Genomic DNA, 18,145 nt, shown 5'->3' on the forward strand with positions numbered 1-18,145 from the left:
TGGAACTTGAATGTTCATATGAGAGATAAGATATACACATATGAAGAACGGGATTAAAGAGCAACAGAGCTAAGAAAGTGACTTATAGTAATATTAAAAAACTAGTAGAGAACAGACTTCTGAAACCCTATTACCCAAACTGTGTTCATGCTCTAAAGTAATCACTTCAACTTCTAAGTTTGCAGTCTCTCAGGACAACAACGTATGCAGTAAAAAAATGTATACCTAGCTATCCAATAAAAAATAAAATTTATGCATTGTTAGGTAAAATAACATACAAGAGATTTCTCCTGAGTAGTTTCACACATTTACAAACAACACTAAAATTGCATTTCTGCTACAGGTTGATAAATTTTCACTTGAAATTTTAGAAAAACCATTAGAACTTCTACACTGAAAGGAATCAACACACTCCTGTAGAAAGGAGCTTCAATAAAGACAGACTTTGTGTCTGTGAAGGCTTTCTACATCAGGTAAGTATAAAAAGTATCACTATTTACCTAGACAAGAGGGAAACAATAGTTTATTCTATTATATAGGATTTTGTTTCAAGAGTACATTTAAGATCTCCAAGAGAGCAGGCATATTCATCAAGTCAGCTAGAGAATGCTACCTTGCCTGAGCTTTACTTATCCTCTAGATCAGGAAATTGCTAAGAATGTGATTTTATATACACATACATTTATATATGTATAGCTGTTCTATACACAAGAACAAATTTTGAGAAAACTTAAGGAAAATAGTTTTCATTACTAGATAGTGGCTTTACTAATAAGAAGGTACCAGGATAACTGTGGCTAATATTTTTTTAAAACTTTACAGCAGCTGGAAAAATAAATACAGCAACAGATCTAAACACTGTCAGTTTTTCTTGCACTTCAAAACACAGAGTTAACATAAATGACAGTTAAAAATGAAGCACTGAGAGCTGTTCCATCTACCTGAAGTGATCTCGGATCGCTCATAAGACTGTTATTGTGCTACATTTTGTGTTTTGAAATTCAACCAAAACCACCACAGGGTTACATTTCATATGCATGGGCAAAGTTAAATGGTTCTAGACATATGATGGTCCCTGGAAATTCAACGTCAGACGGCAAGAATGTGAGTGAACGCAAACATTCACAAAAGCTGACAAGCTAAACGCCTAAAAATAAATAAGCTGTCTGATTTCCACCCACTCATTTACTTGGAAATTATCAATGCCTCCATTCCAGTGTAATTCTAAATGGAATAATGTCTGAATTATATATTAACAGAAGGTACATCTACCATTCATCACACAAGTACATTTACAGCAATGGAAAAAAATCCATAGAACAGAGAATAGAACATCAGCTGATGAATTAAAGATTTATTAATTTTAGAAATACTGAATTTTATGTAAAAGAAAGAAGAAAGAAAACACTAAGAACTGCAGTAAAATTACACAAGGCTTTTCACAATGTTGTCAAACAATGATTTTTTTACTAAGAAATCTATCAAAAGAGTCAGAAGATAACACCTTAAGTCTTGGACACAATACAAGGCTGGGCAGAAGCAATTAGGTATTTAAGAAGAAAAAAAAAAGTAAGGTAAAGAAATGTCTGAGTTTAATTACAAGTTCTCCTGTTACCTATACGCTGGTGCTGAGCAATTTATACATTTGTTTTAGACTTGGGTTTTTCTAAATTGGCCTGCATGTGATGTGTAAATCAAAGTCATAAGTTCTAATGAACAGAGGCACTTGGGACAATGTTTGCTCTTGCCTAAAACCATGCAAGAAGTCTACCACAACCCAAGAGACACAACCTGTGTTTCACTTTTCTGTCCAGAAAGGTGTCAGTTCATTTGGCCTGAGCAACCAGATATGAAATAATCCTCCTATAATTACCTACACTTTCACTTTGCATTGCATATAGTTTTCAAGTCCTTGATATCTAAAAGCACCTGATGAAATGAAGGAAATTACCACTTTGGGGTAGACAGAAATTGCAAACTCCAAAATATCACCTTGGCATATAGCTGCTACCACGGCAGTCACTCAGGGACCCAGCAGCCATACATTTCCAGAGCTTATGTGTATATTGATTCTCTGTTACAGATGCCAAATCTGCGCTCACAGTCCACATCTGTGCACTCTCATCTGGCAGGTGCAGGCAGAGGCACAGGTGTCACAGCTGGGCGCTGCAAATGCTGCCTGTAGCCCTGGCAACTCTTCTGTCAAAAGGGCCTCAATCTAAAAAAAAAACCCCAGCATCTCACCTTTGCCTGCTGTAATCCCATAAATCCATATAGAAAACCCAGAGTAAACTGATCTGACTCTTTGATTACAACTGAAAATTAGGAATACCTAAAAGAACATAAAGACAGCAAAGAACACAGCAAAAGCACTTCAAAAACAGTTAATTTGCCCATAGATTATTACAGACATAAAATGTTAGGCTGTTTCCTACTTCCTAGAGATTTTCTATACAAACTAAATATGAATTGAGTTTCTAAGCCACAGAAAGGGAGTATGTCACCTAAAGTGGACTCTGACTGGAGACATTAAAGATAGAAGTGCTCAGTTTCTAAATTCATTTGAAATTTTCTCTTCTCGTATATAATATGTTCCCAGATATACACATTTGCAAGAAATATTCACGCTGTTAAACTTCATCTTATAAAGCATTTTATGATATTTTCAAAAATGACAAAGGGTTCCTTGAAAAAAGTCTCACATGGTAATGAAAACTTTTTAAGTGCCACGATTGAAGCAGTGCAATTTTTAATATGGAAAATAGCAATACTAATTTAATGTTACAGAGAACTTAAGCAAGAGGTATTCAGAGCTAATAAAAATCTTAAAAAATACTTCTTGCGCTTTTTCAATTTATATCAAAAGAAAGGTAGTTTAAAGAATATGCCATTCCTTTCTCTTTTTCATTTTGATATCCACTGAGGAGAATTATTGACTGAAACAAGAGTTGCCGTGACTGCACTCAAAGATCCTCAAAAAGCTCAGAAATCACTGCTTCCCTTTGGTAGGGTGTGATGTGTTTAACACCATTATGCTGCTGTGCAAGGTTAAGAGAAGAAAACCTGGCTTATTCTGTCCAATTCTGACAATATGTCAGATGCATTTTCCATGAAAGTTGATTGTTATTTTAATAGCTCTTGAACTGCTGCCTGTTTGCAGATCATACTAATTTTACACTTGTGTACTCCAAAACTGGCTCCTAAAATTAAATTGCACAGATGTTTGCTTTTTTTAATATTTCCACTCACAGGAAAATTCATCTACAATGTATCACTGAAAATATGCTAAACGTTTATTCTGCGAAGTTTCTACATTATTCTACATAGCTTAAGAAAGTCCCAGTAAGAGGCTGCACATCACCAGGTACCAAGTGATGTGCAAGCCTACTACATCACACTCCCTGGCTACACTTGCAGTTTCTGGCTTCCTGTCACTCCACATAGTTTCTAATTTTTTTTATTTATGAAGGAAGCAGGAAATATGCCATTTTCTCTAGGATAATTAGTACCAGTATTAGAAAAACAACAACTCCCCCCCCCCAAAAATAAAATTAAAAGCAGCAACATATCAACTTTGTCTCAAGTAAAAAGTTTTACTGTAAAATATGGTATTGGATCATCTAAGCCCATTGAACAAGGCCATGAAGTTAAACAAGATGTTTTGCTGCTACACAGATTTCCAAATACACTTTAAAGCTTGAGATACAGCAACAAAGTAAAGAAAGAAAACATAAAAACAACACTCCCACACTGGAAAACACAGTTATTTTCAGTTATCTTTCCTAACCACCTGTACCATGCATGTACCGAAAAAAATTTAACCATGGTTAAACTCCTACATCTGTCTCAAAGAACCTGAGTGAAAAGCAGAACAAGATACGAACTATTTAATTTGCTGCATGTTACTCTTCTTTCCTAACTTTAAATCACATCTTTAAGCAATAAAATGTCCTGTTTAGAAAGGCCTGGATATATAAAGGACATATCAACCATAGACCTGGTTTCACATAAATTAGGCACTTTAGAGAGATTTAGAGAAAATGAGCTACATAAAGTTCCTAGAACTGTGTTCAAATTCTTTGCTAGGAACTAGGTCACAACACTGCTGGAATCACTTCACCCATGAAAAGCTTTGCTGCACCAGGATCTTAAAGTTAATGTGAGCTTTAATGTTAAAGCTCACACAGACAAAAAAAGTTATCTTTTTTAAGAAGAATCCTTGTTGCAGCACACATTTTTCACTTTACTTTTCATCCCTTGCAACAGAGAAAAAAAAATACAGAATTTTTCAAATGCGTGCTTCCAAAGTGGAAACAGTCCCTTGTACCAACACACACCAGCCTTTCATTTGGATGTACACTTGAAGAGACTGAGAAGCTGATATGACAAAACTCATCAGCTGGTCCTCCAAAATTTTTCACTCAATCCCACTCATATGCAAAAGTCTACACCTAGCACAATGCCACAACTTTCAATCAGAACTCTTCTAAACAAAATGTGGAAGTTATTTCTAAGAGTAGGAAGCTCACCTCAGTAAGAATTAGCCAAGTCCAAAAGCAGTAAGCTTGAATATCCTACCTGGCCTCTAAATTAAAGCATAAACATACACTCTAAAAAACAATACACTCCAGGCCAAAACAATCTAGGGCTAAATGTACAGAGACAAGTTCACAGTGCATGTTACCCATCCTGTGAAAAAGCTCATTTCTCTTTTCCATCATCAATACCCAAGAACAACGGGAAAAAAACCCCAAAAACCTAAATCCCTGCATTTTGTAACATCTGCTCAAGAAAAAAAAAAAAACAAACAAACCAAACTGGAAAATTTTTCCACACAAGGTGGTTTATGGCAACTTCTGTGAAAATCTAACAATAACACCAGTAATGATACATATGATCTCCATCCAAGCTGAGCTTCACAAGCACCATACCTTCATTCAAGAGATATAAAAGAATTGTCAATCAAGATTTTCCCATTTAGTCTAATGACATCATGGTGATACAACCAAATATCAAAATAAAATTAATTATACAGTGATCTCCAGACACACTGACAAGCAAGCTCACGTCTTCATCCTTTTTAATTCAGTTACAGCACTATTTTCTTCAATACCAGGTGAATTTTTTTTCTGAGATATATGGAATTTGAACCAAAGTCTCAATGTTTGAAATTCCATTTTGTTTTGCTTCAATCCTAGAGAAAAAGGTGCCGGTAAGACACCATGGGCACTGTTTCAATGGGCAAATTACTAGCATCTGCTAAAATACATCCCATGCAATGTTCCTCCTATGAGCTACAAAACCAAAGTAAGCACTAATTCATGACTGGGTAATTATTCTACTGCTCAATTATTTCTTCAGAGATTGGCAGTAAAGAAATGAAAACCCAAGATCACACAGCTTCTCTCTGCATTATCTTCTCTACACTACAATGTTTGCAACTCATGATACATCGCTAAAGGTTCCCCCTTTATAGACAAAATTATTATTATAAACCATTAATTTTTTCTTCATAGGAGACTGAGAAGAGCTTGAGTTCTGTCTTGAGCTCACATGTGAATACCAGTTATAAAAAAAGAACCACTGAGAACGTCAAGTAAAGCTCAGACAGTATTGCTATATGAAAAATAAATCACCACTGTGATCGAGCAGACGTGAAAGCTATAAAGACCCAGAAGGTGGGATTCTCCAAAACTTTTGTCACTTCAGACCTTCTTGGAGTTTCCCCACAAACGTTTATGATCGAGTTTTACTAGACTATTAGGTAATTTTCAGCTGACCAAAGGATGAGCTATGACACAAACTGCTGACCCTGCCAAGAGCCCATTTTTGCTGGTCCCAGAGGGAGAAGGCCGGGAAGCGACGCAGCGGCTGCCGCTGTGCCCTGGGGATGCGGGGTCTGTCCCCGCGGAGCAGCGAGGGGAGGTGAGGGGAGGTGAGGGGAGGTGAGGGGTGGTGAGGGGAGGATGGCCCTCCGCGCACCGGGGCAGCGCGGGGCGTTCCGGACCAGGTGCGCGTCACCGGCGGGGGAACCTGCGGGCACCATGGGGCCGAGGGCAGGTCATCACTTCTGCGGTCCGGCCGCCCACAGCCCGAGGAGCCGGGCGGCCGGCAGAACCGCCGCCCCTCGCTGCTGTTTTTCGGGCCTGTCCGGCCGCCCGGCGCTGGCCCAAGCGCGCCGCGCTCCGGGACTCCGGGGGCGCCTCCCCCTCCCCATGGCCGGGGGCCGGCCGGGCCGGGCACGGTCCCTGCCCCGGGCGGGGACCGCCGGCTGCGCGGCGTTACCTTCCCAAGTCACGTCGTACATCTCCGACACCTTCGCCATCTTGGCGGCCGCCCCGTGACGCAGCGCGGTGACGGCCCCGGCCGTCATTGGCGGGAGGCGGGAGGGGGCCCGGCCCGCCGGGGCCGGGCCCGGGGACGGTGCGGGGCTGCCTGACGCCCGCAGCCGCCCCGCAGCCCGGCCGGGCCAGCGCGGGGCTCCTTCCGTCCCCTCTGTCCCCTCCGTCCCTGTCGCGGCGGCCAGAGAGAGCCTCACCCCGCTGGAGGAGAGCCTCCGAAGGGCCAGCGCCTCAGGCAGCGGGCACCGGTCCCGCCGGGCCTTTGGGCTCTGTTAGCCCTTGCTCGCGTTGGGAGCGCATGACGGGGACACGCGTGATGCCCAGCCCCCGGCGCTCCTTTCCAATACCGGCCTCGTGCCGGAGGGTGGAAACCTCAGAGCCCAAACTGCAGGTGGCACTAAGGGCTCCCGGTAAATTTCCTGTGTTACAGCCCGCATAAACTGTCCAGGACCAGTTCGTATGGTATGAGGTTGTACGCCTTGAACACACGCCGGGCGCTGAGGTGCCCTGTGCGGGTTCAGCATGAGAACTGCCAGTGTTTTTCCTGACCCTGGCATCCTGGAGAGGGGCATGAACCTTCGAGGGTGAACCATCGGTTTCTGTGTGTCGTGGTTTGACTCTGGCCTATCGCCAGGTACCCACGGGAGTCGCTCGCTCACCCTACCGTGCCACAGCTGGGCAGCGGAGAGGGGAAAAACAATTAACGAACGCTTCATGGGTGAGATGAGGACCGGGAGAACCCTTCAAGGGCAAAACAGGCTCAGCTTAAGGTTGCAAAGTTAGTTTATTACTAACAGAATCAGAGGAGAATAATGAGAAGTAAAATAAGCTCTTAAAACACCTCCTTTCCCTTTTCCTTGTCGGGGAAATCCTCCCACCGACAGTGCAGGGAGGCAGGGCGTGGGGGTTTTGGTCAGTTCATCACCGAGATTTTCTTCCACTGCTCCGGTAGAGGAGTCCTTCCCCTGTGAGACTGCGGGGTCCCTCCCACGGGAGACAGTTTTCCGTGAACTTCTCCGGCGTGGCTCCACTCCCACGAGCAGTAGCCCTACCTCACCTGCTGCAACATCAGTCCAGCCGACGGGCACACAGTCCTCCCAAAACCGCTGCAGCATGGGTCACTTTTTCACGGGATGCAGTCCTCCAAGGACAGGCTGCTCCAGCCTGGAAGCCGGGGGCCTCTCTCTCCACCAGGTCTCCCACTGGATCACAGCCAGTGGGCAGTTCCCGCACGGGCTGCGGGTGGATCCCTGCATCCCTCATGGATCCCTGCATCCCTCATGGATCCCTGCATCCCTCATGGATCCCTGCATCCCTCATGGATCCCTGCACCCCTCATGGATCCCTGCACCCCTCATGGATCCCTGCATCCCTCATGGATCCCTGGGCCGCAGCTGCTTCACCACGGTCTCACCACGGGCTGAGAGGAATGTCGGCTCCGGCTCCTGGAACTCCTCCTCCCCCTCCTTCTCCACTGACCTTGGTGTCGCCGTATTGTTTCCCTCACGTGTTCACACCTCCTCTTCTTCTCTGATTAGGAGAAAAACCTGACTTTGTTCTGATTTCCTTCTCAAATATATCATCACAGAGCCGTTACCAACCTCTTTCATTGGCCTGGTTTTGGGCGGCAGCATGTCCATCTCCAGAGCCATCCGGGATTGGCTCCATTGGACATGGGGGAAGCTTCCAGCACCTTCCCACGGGAGCCACCTCTGTGGTCCCCCCGCTACCAAAAACCAGGCTGTGCAAAACCAGTACACTCTTCGTGTGCCCCAGACACCCCACGGGCCATGAACTACCACAGGGTTGAATTTCTGACCATGGGTCAGAGAAGCCCTGACAGGTTCTACAGACAGGAGTGGAGCCAGCCGTGCCCACCTCTCTGTCCTCTCCACTATTTGCCTTCTGGTATCACAGCTTCTGCTGCAGAAATGAGATGTTTCTTAGTAAATAAGGCTCCCAATTTCAATACTGTATAGTTGGTAAGAAATAGATATAGCTCTGCTGAAGATATTGGAAAAAAAAAAAAAAAGCTGATGGATTTTTAGTGTATAGTAAAGAAACTGGCTTTTAGAAAATAGCACCACAAACTTAATTGTCTGACATTTAATTCCGACAAGATCTTCTATTCAGACTCTATACTCAAAAGTAATCCCTTGGCTCCATCAACAAATGAACCTTAGTATCAAAGAATGCTTTCTGTATTTATGTTCCTCCTCTGACTAGAATAAACTACTAATTCTTAATACTGTCTACAGTGTAATTATATATCACAACTTTGACATCTAAAAGGCCTCAACTGGAATTCAAATGGTGGTCTAGAAAGATGGGGGTGCCTGATTTTTTGTCCCTCTAAAGTGGTTTTTGATCTTCTAAGTGACTATATTGTTTAGACCTTGTGTAGCATAGCTGTACTTCCATCTAATTTTAGAATGCCTGTGTCTGTATTATCTGAGCACTTTACAAAAATATTTATACATTTCTGCTCATTTCTCTGAGTAGGGAACTGATATTCTTGTTCTATGTGTAAAGTGATAAATACAGAATGATTATGATCCAGGTGCAAAAAGAATTTAGCACACACCTGCTCTGCACATTATGGGTAACACTGAAATAGCTGAGGTAAAAAAAAAAATTAACTTGGAGAGTTCAGTGCTGCTGGAGTGCCTAATGTGGGACAGACAGAACTTTTAGGCACATAAATCCAAAATTTAGATCCTTTTAACTATCAGCTGAAGGAGCTGAAAGTTCAGAAATGTGTGTTTGAAGCTTTTGGACGGGGTTTGGACTTTGGCTCCCTGCACATCTAGCTCTACACTTGTGCACCTGCCCACAACTCTTGGCAAGAGGCAGGTGATGGTACACCACAGGCACTCAGTCCAGTTACTGTTCTCAGTGATCTCTCTCCTAGCCAGATTTACACAATTCCCCAGTTATGCTGTCTTTCACCTGAACTGTAAGAGGAGACCAGGCCCTGAAGTTATGCGCTGTAAGTGTGGCCTGCTGCCTTTCTTGGACGTGGTCTCGAATGACTTGCCTAAGATCACATATGCTGTGTTCTGCCAAGCTCAAAGCTGACCCTTACACTGCATACCTCTGCTCTTACTGTGGGGCAGAAAGCCATCCACACTCACCAAGAGAGGGGAATTTCTGTTACAATATCACATTATACCAGATACTGTTATAGTTGGAAGCAGAAATGTTTTTGGTATTAAGCTTTTTCTTCTTGGATACTAAAATAGTGGCTTTCAAAGCTGTTTTCTAATGCCAAGGAGCTTCATCACTTAATTCAAAGTTTAAAGTGTTTTGTTAAGAAAGCTTAAAATGCTCTAAAAAGGGAATAGTCATGTGAAATCTCTTTTCTGGATCTGTCATTCTCTGCTCTTTTGTTATTTTCTGACACTTCTGCAGGAACCAAGTAGGAAGGTAGGGATCCCAATTTCCCATAATAAGTTGTAAATGCACAGGTTGTTTGAGAGCATTATTTTAAAGTGCAGACAACTCACCACCTACTTTTTTAGGTACCACAGCTAGTTCTACATTTAACCAAATGAAAATGAAAGAAAAGTAATTTTTTTTTCTGTGTTAACTATTGAAAACATTTCTCTTTATTGTAAAACCAATCTGTCAGTTCAATAATAATCCAGTCAGAATTACTGTTCAGACAAGTGATACTTGCTAAGGAAGAAAAACATAATAGTTTAATTTGAAGCTTACCAATATAGCAGAGTATGGTAGTCTGTGTCCTGTGCATGAAATAAGGGACATATAGAGACATTTGGGCTCATCACCTAATAAATGGCATCTAGAACCCATTTTAGTTCAGTAATGTTGGGGCATTTGTGTAGTAATGTAACAATGGTGGCATCCTTCAAGTAGGACATAGGAGAAAATAACTCCAGGACAGCCATGATGCAAGGAAGAATGTATACATGTAGGAGCTGTGTGTGTTGTGAATGAATAAAGGGAGAATTTATCCTCTGTGTCAATCAATGATTCATTTGCTTGTTAAGGTGCAAGTTATGGACAAACTTCATTTTATGTGAGAAGCATTTAAAGATATTTCTGTCTTGTTTAGTGATGCTAAAGATCAGTCCCAGAAGTGGGACTATCCCACTTAAATAAGCGGATGAGAAACATAGGGAATTCAAAAAATTTGAATAATGTAATTTAAGGACTTTGTGCTTTAATGTAGGTGATTGAGTCTATCCTAGTCAGCATTCATTAATTAATGTTAGAGCTTCAAATATTTTCTTACATCCAACTTAAAACTCACCAAAGTGAAAAAAATTAGGTAAAAAAATAAATTAATACATTTGCTTTAAGAGAATTACTGTGATGAGTAATATATACAGAACATTTAAACATACTTTTAGGTTTTACCACAGGCACAGTAAGAACTGGCAAGTAAAATTTTTCAGTCATCCAGAAAAATCTGAGGTTTTTTCATATTATTTTAACAAACACAAATTATTATATATTGAAAAATACATAACAAAGTGGTATCATTTTGAATTTTTAATCCAGCTAGTATTTACAGACAGTTTAAGATTAATTCCCTGTTTGTGACTCCTAAGCTAAAGAACAAGAGGAGAGCGTAGCCAGAGGAATTTTTTTAACCTTAGGCTATAAATCTTCCTGGCTATTGACGATCACAAATGGAGAACATGTCAGAATCACATCATTCGGTGTGCCATGAGAAAAGGCAAAGGGGAGACAATTTTGGAAAGCTGGGGAAAAGAAATATAAATCAACTTGATGAATTGACAGTGTTAGTGATACTTAAGCAAGTCAAACAACACTTCCTCTATGGCTTGATACTCTAAACCGTGCCCTGAGAGCCTTCTGAGACTGATTCTAAAATGGCAGTGAGGTGAACAAACACAGCAGATCCAAGTTTCGGATTCCAGAGAGTAAGGTAGTGTAATTTCGTGTTTACTAGCGGAGTGTACGGAATCTTGAAAATCCTCTCCTAAAGACACTTCTCTGCGTACTTAACAGAATTTTTGCGGAGTCTTAACTGTGCCTGTGGTCACTATGTTGCCGAGGCTTAAATTTGGAAGCTGTTTTTTCTTATAGCTAAAGTGAGCTACTTAGGAGAAATCTTTGCGGGGTCAGGCGGGAGCTGAGGAGGGAACATCAGGCAGGGCAGCCCCCTTCGCTGCCGGTGTGTGCCAGGAATGGGGCCAGAGGTGTCCGGAGCGCGGCCCCGGCACGGAGCGCTCCCCGCAGCCGAGGCGGGCGCACGGAGCGGCCCGGGCACGCTGCAGCCGCCGAGCCCTCGCTCCTCAGAAGGGCTCGGCAGTCCGTGCTTGCAGGCGGCAATGCCCCTCTGAGAGAGGGCAGAGCAGAAGACGGAAATGTCGTGCCTGTGCAGCGGCGGGGACGAGTGTTTCTCTCCTGCATAAGAAAAGGGGACGAGCGGCGGTGGGACCTGAGAAGGGCCCGCTCCCGGCTCAGCAGACGTGCCAGCTCCCGAGCCGCCAGCCGGGAAGAGACAGAGGAGACGCTCGGATCTGGGGGTCTGCAGCTCAGCACGTCCTATGGATTTCCTTCAGGGACGGTGGGGACACAGCAGGCAGCTATCATGGAGGGTCAGATGTTCCGTCCCGCATTCACCTCTTCATCTCCCAGCCCAGTCAATCATCTCCTCATAGCTGCAGTAGTGTGTCATATACATTTGGGATCTTTTTTGACTGACTTGAAATAAATTGTACTGAAGTTAAGAGAATTACAGTATTCTCTCTGGGCTGAAGTCTGCTTTCAGAATGTTTCTTAAACGCCCTCTTGACATCCTGACCATTTGAAAATCTTCTCATTTCTGAACCACATATCTGTCTCACGAAGTATTCTCCTGTGCTTTCCCCTATCCTCATTTATTAACTTTGTTCCTTTTCTCGAGTTCTCTCCTTGTATTCAGCTACATCTCATTATTTTTGTGGTGTTTCTGAGATGATTTTGTCTGGGCAACCACTGGATTTGGAGAGGAAATGATCTCTTTGTAGGGCAGCATGTTTTATCCATGGATAAAGTGATTTGTGTTTTTATCCTGAAAAAGAAATCAGTTATTCTGCCTGCCAAGGCAAAATGATGGTGACAGTTTGTCATTGTTGGATAATACATTCTTGCTTCAGCAGAGGCAGAAATTACTTCCACACCGTTTCTTGAGTAAGGCATCACCCCATACAGAGGAAAATAACCAGATTCTGTATATGTTTCTCATCTCAGTATTACAGATGCGAAAATTAAAATATGGGGAGCTCATGTAACTTACCTAGACTCCTAAAGCAAAACACAGTACTTACTCCCCATTCATGCATAATCTAACTGTCCAAATGGAAAGTCCTTACTCCTGGTTTCAACCATATTGATATTTAGTATTCACACACATTTCTCTTATGTGCTGCTCACATCATGCACTTTCAACACTGATTTTTCTAGGTATTCCAGTCCTTCTCCAAGTCTTGGCTTTTTAGAAACTTAGTGGCAATGTATACCTCATTATTTGTCATTTAATGCCTCATTTTCCTTACAAACTGTTTGAGGCTGTTTGGCCAACCTTTTTGAGCTTCCACACTGCCAGCTAGCTGCTATTTTACCAGTCCAACCAGTTGCTCTCGTACTCAAGTCACAAGTTAGAAAAGTAGAGTCTGTGTCCAAGAGTGGGGCATGTCTGGAGGAGCTCCAGTGAACACAATCATTGCAGTAGTAAAGCACATCAGTATTAATAGCAGCCGCCTCAGCTGTGTTTTTATTTTATCAAAGCCACAAGCACAACACACATATGAAACAGCTCAGCTGGGAATCAAATGAAATTCATTAAAGGGCCAAGAATGTCTTCAGTATTTACCCTGCTACAAAATTCTGAATTTAGACACTCGCTGACTCTTTCAATGCTAATCTGCTTTTTGCTTCATTCTGTTCTTCAGCTTGGGGCTTCTTTGTGGAGGCAGAAACAGACTAGAAGAGCAGCAGTAGAACATGTGCACTGCAATAGCAGGTACCCCTCACCAAGTGCAAACCTCTGTGCTCCGAGCCTGCTCCATGAGATGGCCTGGGGAGCTTCTTCACAGATACTTTTTGTAGTGCAGCCTAAGTTGCACCCTCTGCTACCAGGAAGTCTCAAATTTGCCTTCTTTGTTTGATCTTGGAAGAAAAATTTCGGAGGGGAGAAAGTTTTCTCATGGATTGATGATGAAAATGGAGGATTTTGACTCTTCTGGGTGTCACTTATTTTGATTTGGGATAGAAACTTTGGTAAATTGTTTACATATCTCCCCCACCTTGCTGCTTGTTCTTGGCAGTGTAGCTGCCAAATGACAGAAACTACATTTTAGAAGCACAGCCCAGCAGAAAATGCCTCATAACAGTCCAGACCGTGATTCTAATTACCATTACATTGTTACACACTAGAGCTGTTATATAAGATTTAAATGCATCATTACAATCTGCATGAGTGAGTGTTAATGGACTGCAGCTCCAGAAAAAAAGTTAATCAAAACAAGGCTGTGATTTTGCCTGCAAATAAAATTACTCTGTCCATGGAAACTGTTCCTGTTAAAAGTCAGCAGCAGAAGGGTTCCTCTCACTTTGCTTTAAATGCATATGGTCTACATGTCTATATACAAGCTATTTGTCTCAGGTTTGGTTTGTACTCAGTGAAACAAACTAGGCATTTATGGGGTACGTCTCATCCAATAGAAGGTGTCCAAGGCATAAGCTGAACCACAACCAAACACAGCTCTTTTTTTCCATTAACTGTAAAGGGAATTGAGAAGAGTAACTCATCTGCAGATGTCTTAATTGACAATGTCTGTGTTTAGTTAGATGAACTATCTCTAGAGGGGTATGTCCTGTCCTTTCTTAAGCCTTGCTACAGCCACAAAAAATGAGACAGAAGAAACCGCTTTTAGGAAATCTCTCTCTCTTAGGGAATAGTCTATTAAAGTTCTCAACACAAAGCTCCTAAGCATCTTCTTTCTTCACCCTGGTGATGTTCTTCTTTCCTCAAGCTATTATAAAGAAGTGACATTTGCCAGTTTCCATGAATTGGGGGATTAAAGAAATGACCATGCCCCTTAGTTTATGTGTATCTTCTGCAGTCACCAGACTTGTAAAAGAGTGTCCTTGAAGAAAGTTTTTCACTGCCACCATGCTTTTCCTGTCAGGAACCTGTGAAATATTTAGGTCCTGAACAAGATGATCAGCATAAAAGAAAGCTTGGAGCCCTGACTAGTGAAAGAGATCTTTTGTATCAGTCATAACTATGTTCCATTTGCAGAAAAATTGCAACCCACCAAGTTAAAAGAAGACGGTGAAGGTAATTAAGTGTTGTAAGTGACTGCTTGGGAAAATTATGGAGCCTTTGTAAGTGAAGGGTATTAAGAACAGACAAAATAGGGGTGATTACATCAGTGGATGGATCTCACGTTTCTATGAGTGCCTATAATACCTGATTGAAAAGACAATAACGTACCTTCTAGTATGACAACAGTTGCTTTGCCTTTCAGTGTTCACCTCTGCATTACCCATGTTGGGCATCTGTAGTCTTGATAAAACCATAAAATGAAAACTGTAGCTTTATAATACTCAAGACAGGATACAAGAGGAAATGAGGAGAAACTATATGTAGTCAACTGAAAACAAAACAGTGAATGAACTATTTTATTTCACACTTTATTTCCACATGGAGGCTTGTGGGGTGAGTTGCCTGCTGCTCAGTACAAATATGGAAGTGCTGCTGCAGATGGCTGGACGCTGAACCCTGAGGGTCATTCCATGGGTGCTGAAGAAGCTCAGCACCTGCAAGGCTATTGCTTCCTCTTCTTCTTACACACTTGTTCATGGGAGAAAAGATGGGAAGGGAAAGTAGAAAGCAAAGGGGAAGGATTGCAGAGGGTGTAATTTCTAGGGAGACCATACTTATGCCACATGGAAGATCAGGCAGCAAGACTGGTGTGAAGAGTTGCCTATCTTGTCCAGCTGTCATCCTGAGAACACAGTGTATCCTCAGTTGTGCTGGTACAACTGTTCTCTGCTATTCAACCAGTCAATACAGACTGGTGAAAATTAACCCTAAAAGAGTTTTAAAAAAGGAGGATCATTTGCTCCTGCTCAGGAATGGTGCTGCAGTCTCTCAGTTAAGTTGAAGGAGCAATACACTGTGGCCATGGATAGGAGAAAATGGCTAAGGATTTCCTTACGCATGGAATGATGAATCCCTGCTGTAGTGGAACTGCAGCTGGATAGTGTGACTATTCTCTTGAACTTTAATTTTATACACACTGCAGTTTTGGAATTTTTCTGCATTTTAGTTTTGTTGTACCTCGTTTGTACATTATTTTAGCATTTAAAAGAAAGCTTTTGTTTATTTTTGGCACAGCTGACTTGTTTAGATTTCTTTATCACATATTTTGCCAGTTTAATAAAACTCAGTGTTTGTTGAACAGTTTATTGCTGTAAATGCAATTGCAATGAAACAGAATGCCTCAAGGCATTACTGAAATATTGCAAATCACCAAGCAATATGTACAAGCCTTAGAAATAGTGTTCCATGATCTCAAAATTAGAGGCAGAAAAAGCTCCAATTAAATCAATACTTAATTTAGCAGAAAAATCAATGTTTTATACACTACCAGATTTCGAATTTTTTCAGGGATAACATCTGTCCTACAGACCAGCATCTTCTTCAGTGCAGTATTGCAGCAATAGGAGCACTTCCAGTTTGCAGAATAGCACAAGTTAGCAGGTGACTTCTTGAAAGGATAACTATGTGTGGCATGAATGTGAGCACATACATACTCAGAGTGCCATATGGGCTATATTTATTTGGTGTATTTATGCAGAGGAGAAAGAAGTATATGTGTTACATTTCATATAATAAAACAGGTGGTGTTGCTTTTTGTAAAACACTTTTTGTCCTCCTCATGCTTTTCAGTGAAGGGAGAAAAAGTAAGCAGGAAAAAAATGTGAAGAATTTCAATAACAAAAGGTGCTATAAAAATGCTATTGATCATAAAGTGGCCAAAAAAATTGTAATTATTTTACACTAAAGTTCCAGTGTGACTTTCCTAATTTCCCTAGTCTCTTGAACTGGGACCTCAACTGCCTTTGGGAGTCCTTTCCAGATTTTCACATCAGCTAATAAGTTCATCAGTATTCAGATATTATTCTGATAATAAACAAAATTACCTTCAGTTTCTCATATGTTGTATATAGGTAAAGCAGATCATCATCATCATCATATGTATAGTATTTATAGTATTGGCATTTGAGTGACTCTGGAAACCATGCCTTCTTGCCTCCAGCTTTCCAAGTGAATTATCCACCACCATTCTGCAACTGTTACAAGATGTAATAGTGTGCACTGGGTGGATGTGCTCTGCACATATTTGGCTTCTTAAGTCCTGGCAGTAGAAGCTAAATGGAATTCCTCAAAATAACAGGAGGCACCTGCACCCTATTGAGAATGTTATTAGTGGGAGAGAATAAAGATCTCAGCTTGTCCAAAGGTCTGTGTGTCTTATCTGCTCCAAATACAGATGTTGCATGTCTTGCCAATGCCTCCCAGGCTGATACTCATAAGCTTTCTCCGTAGTTCTCAGGGCTCTTAAGGAACCTCTTGTGGCTCACTTGCACACTGCCTTCTTCGGTGAAAGGACAAATAATGAGTACATTTATGCCATGTATTGCCTTACTGCCAGTCTCTGAAAGCCAGACTCTAGTACTTACTACACAGAGGTTGAAAACTTTTAAACAAGCATCACAAATCTGTACTAAAATATGCAAGAGGTTTTCAAGAACACATGATAGTCTTGATTGACTTTTAGGTCATGATCTTTTATTGGCACAAACCCTCTAATTTGTGTGCTTCAATATCAGAGTGATGGGTGGACTTTTCATGTTGACTAAGGGATAGGAGATCATTTTGGACAATGGATTTTCCAAATGTCTCCCATTTTGTCACTCTGCTGCAGATCATCTGGCCTGAACATCTTGGAAAATTCACCAAAGTCATCCAGCTCTCTGATCATCTGTCTGCCTAGCAAACATTTGGTCCACATTCTAAGAAATTATTCTGACGGATCTGTGGTGGTTGCTTCATGCCACATGATTAGTTTTTTTTGGTTGGTTGGTTTTGGTTTTTTTTTTTTTTTATTTATTTTCTTTACAGCATTTCTGTGAATATTTTAAGTTTATACAGTCATTTCACAGCTATTGTAACAGGAACATTGTCATGGCGCTCCTAAAGTGATGAACGGGCTGGGGACATTTTGTGATACTACAGGGATCCTTTTGCCTGCTGGCCTACTCTTCTGAGGCTTGAAACTCACACAGTGCTCCTCTTTCAGTTCTATCTTTCTGTCATCTGCCATTGCACATATATTCATCTATAGCAAGGACTCATCTGTAGGGCAGACCTGCCCTTCTCCTAGCCTGGATCTGAAGGTCCACTTTTTCCTCTTCTCCCAGCTTTCTGAGTATCACTGTGCCTTTTATTCTTTCTGATGATCTCCTAAATATCCTGATGATTTCTACTCAAGATGTGACCACTGACTATGCCCAGTATATTTCTTCTCTCCTTCTTGATACAGGAGCTCCTTTTTCTTCCACCTTCTGTTTCACTTGGTCATGTAGTGGCTTATTGTTACCAGTCACAGACCAGTCTTTTGGGTCTTCTCATCAGATCATATCTGCAAACCTGATTTTTCCTCTCCTCTTCCACTGCATGCCTCTATTGACTTCATTATGGACTCCAGACATATTTCTGGATATTCTCTTCCTCGATGCCTAGCAGGTGACTG

General features: G+C 41.7%; 2 protein-coding genes across 2 annotated transcripts in view; one reads left to right on the forward strand and one right to left on the reverse strand.

Annotated features, from left to right (window-relative positions):
- Positions 1-6,438, reverse strand: part of EMC2 (ER membrane protein complex subunit 2) — a 36,788-nt gene extending 30,350 nt beyond the window's left edge. The window contains exon 1 of the mRNA XM_005516961.3: positions 6,286-6,438. Within this exon, the coding sequence (XP_005517018.2) occupies positions 6,286-6,373 (88 nt within the window). The 5' untranslated portion in view covers positions 6,374-6,438. The remainder of the gene's footprint in view (positions 1-6,285) is intronic.
- LOC148185018 (uncharacterized) lies at positions 5,851-8,545 on the forward strand. Its single transcript, XM_088063338.1, has 2 exons — positions 5,851-5,925; positions 7,226-8,545. The coding sequence occupies exons 1-2, from the start codon at positions 5,891-5,893 to the stop codon at positions 7,890-7,892; spliced, it is 702 nt and encodes a 233-aa protein (XP_087919464.1). The 5' UTR covers positions 5,851-5,890; the 3' UTR covers positions 7,893-8,545.
- The last annotated feature ends 9,600 nt before the right edge of the window (positions 8,546-18,145 follow it).

This window comes from Pseudopodoces humilis, chromosome 1, assembly GCF_049639895.1.
Source record: "Pseudopodoces humilis isolate 2021_Gansu_Grassland_sample_001 chromosome 1, ASM4963989v1, whole genome shotgun sequence".
NCBI lineage: Eukaryota > Metazoa > Chordata > Aves > Passeriformes > Paridae > Pseudopodoces > Pseudopodoces humilis.

Excerpts from the sequence above, each read along its gene's own strand:
- LOC148185018 (XM_088063338.1), top strand. The coding sequence starts at position 5,891 with ATGCGGGGTCTGTCCCCGCGGAGCAGCGAGGGGAG. Across the intron at positions 5,926-7,225 it reads CCGCGGAGCAGCGAGGGGAG|TGCAGGGAGGCAGGGCGTGG; the intron begins GTGAGGGGAGGT and ends TCCCACCGACAG.